This window comes from Danio aesculapii, chromosome 22 (assembly GCF_903798145.1).
Source record: "Danio aesculapii chromosome 22, fDanAes4.1, whole genome shotgun sequence".
Classification (NCBI taxonomy): domain Eukaryota; kingdom Metazoa; phylum Chordata; class Actinopteri; order Cypriniformes; family Danionidae; genus Danio; species Danio aesculapii.
In genome coordinates, this window is record NC_079456.1 from 31,334,332 (window position 1) to 31,344,737 (window position 10,406).

General features: G+C 35.1%; 1 protein-coding gene across 1 annotated transcript in view; it reads left to right on the forward strand.

The window, feature by feature from the left end:
• The window catches only part of rbm20 (RNA binding motif protein 20), a 152,908-nt gene extending 142,576 nt beyond the window's left edge, over positions 1–10,332 (forward strand). The window contains exons 13-14 of the mRNA XM_056447751.1: positions 208–329; positions 8,322–10,332. Of these exons, the coding sequence (XP_056303726.1) occupies positions 208–329; positions 8,322–8,390 (191 nt within the window). The 3' untranslated portion in view covers positions 8,391–10,332. The remainder of the gene's footprint in view (positions 1–207; positions 330–8,321) is intronic.
• Positions 10,333–10,406: the final 74 nt, after the last annotated feature.

The window sequence follows — 10,406 nt, forward strand, 5'->3', positions numbered from 1 at the left end:
AGAGCATTTGTCATCCTGTTGAGTGAGGTGTGAATTGCACCCTCGAGGCCCGAGCTTGTGTACTCATTACCACACCGCTAACACATTTCATTCCTCCACAGAAGAGCTGCATTTACACCCCTGCACACACTTAGATGCAGAGATCAATGTGCGGAGGTGGCAATAGGGCGTATTTTTTGACTTACGACTGTTTTGTTGTTTTGGCAGGTGTGGAGTTCATCGTGCCGAGGACGGGATTTTATTGTAACCTCTGTGGTTTGTTTTACACCAGCGAACAAACTGCTAAGACGTCACACTGCCGGAGTACAATTCACTACAGGAACCTGCAGGTCAAACACACACGCATGCAGTCTTCCTTTCTGTTTTTAGCCATTTCTAAAATGGTTTTCGCTTTCTTATCCTTTTCTGGTTAGAGTAGCCTGTCTTTTTACAAATTCGCTAGCAACTAAGACTACATTTTAAAGGATAGTTGACCTAAAAATTTTAATTCTGTCATTTACTCACCCTTCTTTTGTTCGAAATGTATTTGAGTTTCTTTCTTCTGTTAAACAAAGAGCAGATGCCAGAAATTGGCATTCTTGAAAATATTTATAATGTAGACCAACCATGTTCTGCACTTTTTGCCATTCAGCACACTCAAACGACCACTGAAACCACTGAACACGTCATTGAAAGCCAAATAAGCATGTTTGTGTGATCATTCTCTGGGTGAACACCTATTGCACAATCCTAATTTTGACTGATGTCTTTTGGACCAGTATTTTTGAGTGAAGATCCACCTACATACAGTTGAAGTCAGAATTATTAGCCCCCCTTTGAATTTACTTTTCTTTTTTAAATATTTCCCAAATTATGTTTAAAAAAGCAAGGAAATTTTCACAGTGTGTCTGATAATATTTTTTCTCCTGAAAAAAGTCTTATTTGTTTTATTTCGGCTAGAATAAAAGCAGTTTTTAATTTTTTAAAAACCATTTTAAGGTCAATATTATTAGCCTGTTTAAGCTATATATTTTTGGATACTCTACAGAACAAACCATCATTATACAATAACTTGCCTAATTATCCTAACGTGCCTAGTTAACCTAGTTAGGCCTTTAAATGTCACTTTAAGCTGGATAGAAGTGTCTTGAAAAATATCTAGTAAAATATTATTTACTGTCATCATGACAAAGATAAAATAAATCAGTTATTAGAAATGAGTTATTAAAACTATTATGTTTAGAAATGTGTTGAAGAAATCTTCTCTCCGTTAAACAGAAATTGAGGGGAAAAAAATAAGCAGGGGGGCTAATAAATATGACTTAAACTGTATGTGTATGGAAGATGATGGCTGTTAACGGTGTTCTGTACAGGATTAAAATAGTCCGGTACAGGCCGCATAACTTTAATTCATCTGCAAAAACAGACATTGTTTGAAGTTTTATTAAAAACCAACGTCAGAATATACTATTTTTGTGTTTAACTTGAAGTTAATGTTTTTTAAGTAACCTTTAAAGAAATTTTTAAATGAAATAACTTTGCAATCATTTAATTTTTATATCATGTTTATTTTATTACAGCATGACATTTTAAAATATAAAAACTTTAAATTCAAATTAAAACTAACTTAAGTGACCTTTTATTAGAATAAACATCATCACTGTACATACACTGTACAAGATTATGTCTCTCAGGCTCTCTTTGGTGGAGAGTTGCACCATGTGGTCATCACCCACAACCAGGGGTGGACTTAACTAATAAGCGAGGCAAGCAGCCGCTTAAAGCCATCCAGAATTAGGGGGCCCCGACCAATGCCGAAAAGACTATATTAATCATATAGCTCTTTTATACATTTTCTATCATACATTGTAAAATCTGTCTATAACTGTTTTAGATTTTAATTTTTATTACTTCTTCTCAAAACCGGTGGCCCCATGAATAATGGAACGTTCCTTTCGTACTGCAGATGCGCGAGGTGTGAGCATCAGTACACTGCCAGCCAGTGTTGCCAACTTAGCACTTTTCAGACCCCCCTAGCTCCAAATAAAAAAAAAATAAAAAAAAGCGTCTAGTGAATGTTTTTAGGTGTTACTGGAGATGTTTAGGCCTCTCCCCCGCCTTAGAGCACTCAAAGGTGGCACAGTGCCACACAGCCATCTTTCACAAATGCAGAATTGAGAGCACATCATTCCTTACGAAGGCAAATGTTTTAGCACCGTGAGCGTGAGGTATTTATCTGGTCAATTTATCAGTCAAACCTCCTTTATCTGGTACAGTCTGCTTCTCCTCTGTTTTAAATGTAATAATTTGAATGGACCGTATATTATTTTCTTGGTGTTGTTCACAATCAGAGAAATGCTAGTGACACCAGTTTGCCAGCAATCAGAGTAGAGGCAGGTAGAGTGTGCAAGAGTGAGAATTTTGAGAACATTTGGAAAAAATGTCACAAAAATGGCTGATTAACTGTACATCGGAGTGCCCAAACTTGGTCCTGGAGGGCTGGTGTCCTGAAAACTGTAGTTCCAACCCTGATCAGACACACCTGGGCTAGCTAACAAAGCTCTTACTAGGCTTTCTAGAAACATCTGTGCAGGTGTGTTGAGACAAGTTAGAGCTAAAATTTCAAAATAATGTTCAAAAATCCAAGTCTTTTAAAGTCTAATGTGCCTTTATGTGATTAGCAGGCTAGATATTTCAGCTTAGATATTTCTGCAATCTCAAAAACTAATTTGTTTTTACAGTACATCCACACCCATAGGTGTCAGTCTAATGTCTTAAACCACTTGTGTAACATGTCAGTAAAACCTAAAACCTTCTAAGCGCATCTCTGTGATACCATTGGACACTTTTCAAACAAACTTTTTAAACCATGTTTACAGCGTCCAGCAATTATGGTGTCAAATGTTGGTCGGTGACGGAGTTAAGGACCATTACTGCTCATTTACGACACATTAACTCCAGCCTCAGACACCATTAACTAGAGAGAAAGCTATTAACTTTTCAGTAAGGGTCAGCGGTTGAATTTGTTAATCTCTAGTAATCCCCGGCCACTGCTCTAGAGTCAGTTCTGCTTTAGAAACTCATCTGAGAACAGTAGATTTTTGGCTAGAAACAAAACGCATAATGTTGAACTAAACAGCACAATCCATTTTTATGTAAATAGACAGAATATTTGCATTTTCAGTGTGTTTGCAAACTTTCATCATTATGGCAGGCTAACTATGTGTTTCACAGGAATTAACCAGAAAGAGAAAACTGTAGAAAGGTTAGCTAATGCTAATGCCAGCTTTAGCTCCCCTTTGTGGGAGTACTGAGAATACATGCATTGTTTTTGTTGCAGTATAAATTGCATTGAAGCTCAACTGAAATACTGTATTGTCTAGAATTAGCTAGCATACCTAAATATTTTTTTCTTACATGTATGTTCAGTGCTAAATCAGTTATTTTAGGATTAAAATAGTAATTGTTTTAGCAATGTCAGTATCAGCAAAAAATGTATTTGCGCGATACTTATTTGTGAATGTGTTTTTTGCTTTTCTATTCTGAAAGGTACTATGAAACTAGATTATCAAGCTAAGTGCCAAGCTTAGCACTTAAGCTTCTCTTTATAGCCCATGTGAACCGGAAGTTGTTGCAGACTTTTATTTCAGTGTGATGATGTATTTCCAACTAAAGCTAAATATTGAGTAGGGGGCGGGTTTATTTTTGTACTCCTCCTTTCATCTTTCACCCACGGCAAACTAATGGTTGGAGGGGTGTGGCTAAGAATATTTCACACAAACATTCCTGAGCAGATTAAATATTACCAAAACAAACATTTCATTCGGTGGATTAATGCGCAGATTTTTGTTAACCTTAAAGGGCACATAGGTTACCCCTTTTTTCAGATTTAATATAAGTCTTTTGTGTCCCCAGAATGTGTTTGTAAAGTTTAAGCTCAAAACAACTATCAGAGTATTTGTTATAGCTGTCTGAAGTGTCTGTATTATAACCGGTAAAACTTGGTTGCTGTTTTTTTGTACTAGGCCTTTCAGGCTAGTCCTAGAAATGTATGGATATGAATATTTTGGCTAATACTGACAACGATATTTGCATATTGGCCGATAAATACATACTACAAAAACAAAACACAAATAAATACAGTGGACAGCTTATTAAATTTGAAAACCTTAAAATTAAAAATAATACATTATTTATTGACATTAGAAATAAGAAATTACCGGCTGATACCGATATGGCCACTGATATAGGTTGCATAAATAATATAAACTGATAAACTAAAAATAATTAAATGTTTCAGCTGAACATGAGATAAACCAATTAACTGGTATAAGTTAATTGTAGCTACTTCAGGCACTTAATTAGTAAACAGTTTTGAATTAATTAATTTTAATACTCACTAAAATGAATCAGAATTTACAGCAATACAATTCAAATTAGCTACACTAAAGACCAGTGTTGGGCACGTTCCTTTAAAAAAGTAATTAGTCCTAGTTACTAGTTACTTCTCACAAATAGTAACTGAGTTAGTAACTAAGTTACATAATTATAAAAGTAACTAATTACCAGGGAAAGTAACTTTTACATTACTTTAAAAAAATTTGTCAAATGACTGTACAATAAATATAAAACATTGTACACTAATCTACACTATTTTAATGGTGTTGTGGGACAATGTGAGAGACAATGGCAGCATGTCCTCAACTAGATCTAGATATTATTTTAATAAATGTTTATGGTAGAGAAAAATAAGTTGCATTTGCTCTGACGTTGTGGTTTTGTCTCATCCTTTGGTGGCAGAGCTCACGCTATCACCTGCGTAGCCACAAATTTTGAGGTGCTTCATTAGATTAGAATTACTTGTCACAGACGTAGAGAGACTCATTCGTCCTTTGGCATTAGTTGCACGATACATAAACATTCTTGCCTTTCACCTCAACAATGAAAAAGTAGTGCTTATATTATATACAAACCCCCCCCCCCCCCCAAAGGAGAAGTCCTAAGGCTTAAAGAGAAGAGCTCGCATGAAAAACGATTCAGTGTTCTCAGTTATAGTAACGCTCTTTTTATTATCAGTAACGGTAACGACGTTGTAACAGGGAAACTGTAATTCAATTGATTACTCATTAGTAACGCCGTTACTTATTTATAGCGCCGTTATTCCCATCACTGGTAAAGGCTAGCTAACAACTTCTTTTTCTATAAAATGGTGTAAGAATGCAGACGGTCAAAGTATATTTGTGTTTAAGAGACACAAATCGAAGAATTACTGAAACATAAAGGGCTCTATTTTAACGATCTAGGCGCAAAGTCTAAAGCGCAGGGCGCAAAAGCATTAAGGGCGTGTCCGAATCCACTTTTGCTATTTTGAGGACATAGTACATTTGCTATTTACATGGCGGACTTGGTACAGTAAGTGTAAAAACTGAATACTTCACTAGCGAGAAAACAGTTAAACAGACCATCTGCAGTGTGAGAATGAAAGAATGAGGCTCCTCCATTTGGCCTTAACTTTCACTTTCTTTCGTTTGTGGATAAGGAAACGTGTTGTACACACAGACATCGATTAGCCTACAAAATTAATTTCGTTTGTTAAGCGCAAAGATTTGTTTCAAAACTATTTCTAAATTCAGTTCTAATTTCCAGCAAATGAATAAATTAACAATAATAACGAAGTGTGGTCAAAAATCTGAGTTATATCCAAACACATATCCGATGCCCCATATGGTCCAAAACTTGACAGGTGGACAAATCTAAGCTTGTTTTTAATAAAACAAATATAAATATGCATTTAATAAATACTACTACTAATAATAATAATAACAACATTATACCAAAGCAAATTGTCATGAATAAATTTTTAAAAAGCCCCGCGAGATGAAGGCATGGAGGCAGTGGTTTTTAAATTTATGTAGAAAGTAATAATTTTGTAATATTTTAATCTTTTAATTCTTTTTTAATTTGTAAAGATATTTCTGTATTGTCGTACATCCTGCGTGTATTAAGCAATGTGTAAGTGAGGCGCACAACTAACGCGCTCTGCACTGGACTTTAGATCTGCTTTCAGCTGGTCTATTGCAAAGTCTATTTTAGATCCTCAAAATAGCAACGCGCCAACAATGCGGATTAAGACACCTCTTTTCTGGACCGAAACACCCTCGAGTACACAAAGTGGCGCAAATGGATTGGCTATTTAAACAATGTGGCAAAATTAAGGTTGCGCTGGTCTGAAAACAGCAACACGTCGGGGAAATGCGTCTTGCGCCTTATTGCACCAGGTGTATGTTAGCGTTTAGTTATTATTACAGCTCTGCAAGTGAGAGTGGTTGAGTTCAAGTGCATCAAATGAAAAGCAAATGGCTGCGTCCGAAACCGCCTACTACTCAGTAGGTACTGCATTTGAATTCAAACAAACTACTCAGTCGTTAGAAAAGTAGGTTCCATACAGTATGAATGTGAGCAGTATGAATGAAATTCAGACATACTACATCCACCATTTTGTCATGGTCACGTGACCTACCTGCGTCAGTTGCGTCGCTTCACTCCCATTCATAAATTCTCTCGTGAGGCATCATGGGATGCACACTTCAGAATCTCGCTGGAAGTAGTCATCCGGGTACTTCTCTCATACTGTTTTTTGAATTCTATGAATTCGGACATGCTACTCTGCTCGCATACTGATATTAGCGTACTATATAGTATGGAAGTATGCGGTTTCAAATGCAGCCAATGAGCAGTGTCTTGAAGTAGGCGGGGCATGTCAGATACTAGAGAGCATTTGATTGGTCGGAAGATTTGATGAAAAATTGAAGTATGAGGTGACTTGAAAAAAATGTTGCGGCAGAGGTGACAATATTAGTTTTATATCTTCTAAACGCGAATTTTGTAACTGTCTTGTAGCACACTATAGATCCTTAAAATGAACATACTGAACATCTAAAAAAACGTTATTTTAATTTCATTGGACCTTTAAAATTACCTTTCCCCAGGTGAATCAGCTGTTTATTTGAGAGCACTATATATTTTGCAGAGAGTATTTAATTGCATCAACTCACTTGGCTTCCAAACCGCACGCAAACATTGTGAAATCAAAACAGCGATGTAGCATTTGGCCATGCTAACCCGCTACTTGTTGGAAACAGTACCTTGTTACTGAAAAGGCCACACTTACTCAGTTACTCCCTGCCACTGCTGACGGCAATGTAAAACTGATTGATCTGACAAGGCCGGTCCTCAGGGTGGGATACAGTTTCTCATTATAACCCTTCTGAAACGCACACATACAGACAGACGAACACACTTTCCAGCACAACACGGAGCCGGACATTCCCCGTCATCACAGTCAGACCGCAACCAGTTGTCGTGTCTCTCAGACTCGCGCAGTTCGCCAAAGAGCGTCACCTCATACTTCACTGCTCCTTCTTGAGGTCTGCCAGCTGTGTTAAGTTTACAAGAACTACCGTGAGAAGGTGATGGCTGAATTTAATAGTAGAAGGGAAAAACAGGTGAAACACAGACAGAGAGAGAGAAACAGAGAGAACAGAATTCTCAAATGAATCCTAAAATGTTGATTATTAAAAATACTGGTAATTGTTGTGGATTATTTATTTTTTATCTCTACTACTATGTCATTTGTTTTCATATATTCTATTTAATGTATTCTATTTAAAAAAAAATGCTTTTGGCAATACATTTGTAGCATTTGTTATGCCAATAAAGCAAGTTTGAATTGAGAGCGAGAGAGAAAGAGAGACTATAAACATTACAGGAAATGCCTGCTTTCCTCACACATTTTGACCTTCTTTTTCAGCTCTAACCATTACACTGGTAGACAAGCACACTATTTGGTTAGATATTATTCACTATTTTGAGGTTTCCTTTGACAACATTAAAGCAGCCTTCAGCATGGTATATAATGAGCTCAGATTAGCTTAAAATTACTAAGCATTTCTATTTAAAAATATGAGTGAACTTTCATAAAAGGTTGTAAAATTATGCTAAATGTTTGACAGCAACATTTAGTGGTGTGTATTTGAGGCACTTTAAAAGCTAGCTATGAAATTAGCATTAGTTACTCAAAGTTGTCAGCCATTTTGATCACTTTTCAGTACACAAATTAAAAAAACTAATGACTTTTACACAAAGTTGAGTTTCTAGGAAAGCGTAGATGTAATTCAGTATTCAAATGTAGTTGAACTTAACTTAGGTATAACAGTCATAACAGGTGTTGGCAGTCAGCCATTTCAGTCAGAGAAACCAAACTGTTGCTCTTCAGGCTGCTCCTAACTGTCATTTGAGTAACTTAATGGGATTGTTTTTATTTTTCTTTTTCTTTTTTGTAGAAGTATCTGTCGCAGCTTGCGGAGGAAAGTTTCTTGAGCTTCCACACGGAGTCGCCAAACACTGAATAAAGCTCACGTGAGACACACTATAGGACTGCTGGACTCACAGAATGTGACACATCCAACCAAAGAAACAAACACACAGCAGAAAAATAGAGGAAGGTAAACAAGGACAACCAGAGCTAATGGAGCATCTATGCATCTGGGTGTGTTCATTCAAAAGTGTAAATTACAAAAATGTGAAAGTGAAATACAGAGTTAAATGTTTGTTTTTTCTATACAATGGAAGTGAATGGGGATTGTAGCTCAAATTTAAAAAGAGTGGCATAAAATATTAGTGAAAATATTAGTTGCTAATTCATTTGGATTTGTACAATGTTTAAAATATTGTACTGCCTTAAGTTTTTTAGTTGAATCAAGATGAAGTTTTCTTGTCATCTTAACTTATATCAGTTAAACTGACTAAAAATATTAAGATATCTAATTTGTATGTTTTGTCATGATCTTTTTGCACCCCGTTAATGCTGGGTTCCACACAATTCCTTCATGTTGTCCCAACATGATTAAGTTAAATTAATAATTTGTACAAATTTAAGTGAATTGAACGTAAACATATTAAGTTGTCCCTTAAAAACTTATAGAATTGTGTTGTTTCAACTCATTTTAAGTAACTAAGTAGTTTAAACGCAGCAAAAGTCATTTTATGAGTGTGGTTATGTTTAGGGGAGGAGTGAAGGGTGGTACTTTGTGCAGTTTTAAAAAAATCTTACTATTTAATGGTTAATTTGTATGAACTTTGTTATTTAGTTTTTGCAAGATGTGCTAAAGATCAGTCAAAGTCTGCTTCCATGTTTGAAGTGGCGGTCCTTCTCTGTTTGACAGCTTCAGCCACATTTTTTCTTAACCACGTCCCACTTATCATTAGTAAAAATAATGCACAAAAAGAAATATTCCGTTTCAGTTGAAAGTACCACAACATATTGAAATAAGTCTCATCAACTTCCGGTTCAGATTTTAAAATCGTATATATTTTAATGACTACTTTGTATAAATATATACAATCTCATTTGTTCCTTTTTGTTGGATTTGCATTTGCGCCAGGTGTGGTTATATGTTAAACGCATAATTATGGGTAAGCTTTCAAGCCTAATTTTTTTCTAAAGCTTTTGGATTTGAGTGGCAGTTCTCTTTACGACCCAGTAACTGTGTTCATGCAATTTTGTGAGAAAGAGATTCATATGAATTAGTCACTAATTTGCAAAAAAGGAAAACATAACACCCAAAACATAAACATATACATTAGTCAACATTTGAAGTGGATCCTAAGCCCAGAATGGGTTTCAGGAAAACATTGGTGACTTTTGACTTCAAACGTTGACTACTGTACAGTATATACGCACAGCTAAATTAATAAAAATTAAAAAGTGTCAAATTATAAATGATAAACTTTTTAGTTAAATGGTTATAAAATTTATATGAGCATAAAAATATATAGTGTGGCCACAATTTCTAAATTAACCTTATTTTTTAAATAATTGTTTTTCCCTTGCATATCCATATTTGACAGCCCCATCCCCCATTCATTTTAACTGTATAGAAAGAGCAGCAGGAACATTCAACAAAATATCTTAATTTGTGCTTCATGGTAAGAAAAAAGTCATATAGATTTGGAAAAAAATTTTAAGTAAACTGTACCTTTAAGGACACATTAAGTTCCATATTTGGAATACAAAAGACGTGTGTTTGTGTGTGTGTGTTTGTCCTCAGTAGTCCAGCGAGGTATTTTTATTACACTGTGAAAAATATGAAGTATTAGAATGTGAAATGCACTGGTAAGTGTAGTGTTTACATCATTTGCATCTGCCTCAATTATTCATACAAGACATAAACCTTGCCTATATATATATAGATTTTTCTCAGTGAAAGGCAAATATGACGGTGCCTACTTTCTATTTAAATTTAAAAAAGGCCTAAAATTATCCTCAGGTGAATACTTGTGAATATTCTTTTTATGCTTTTTAAATTTTATATATATATATATATATATATATATATATATATATATATATATATATATATATATAT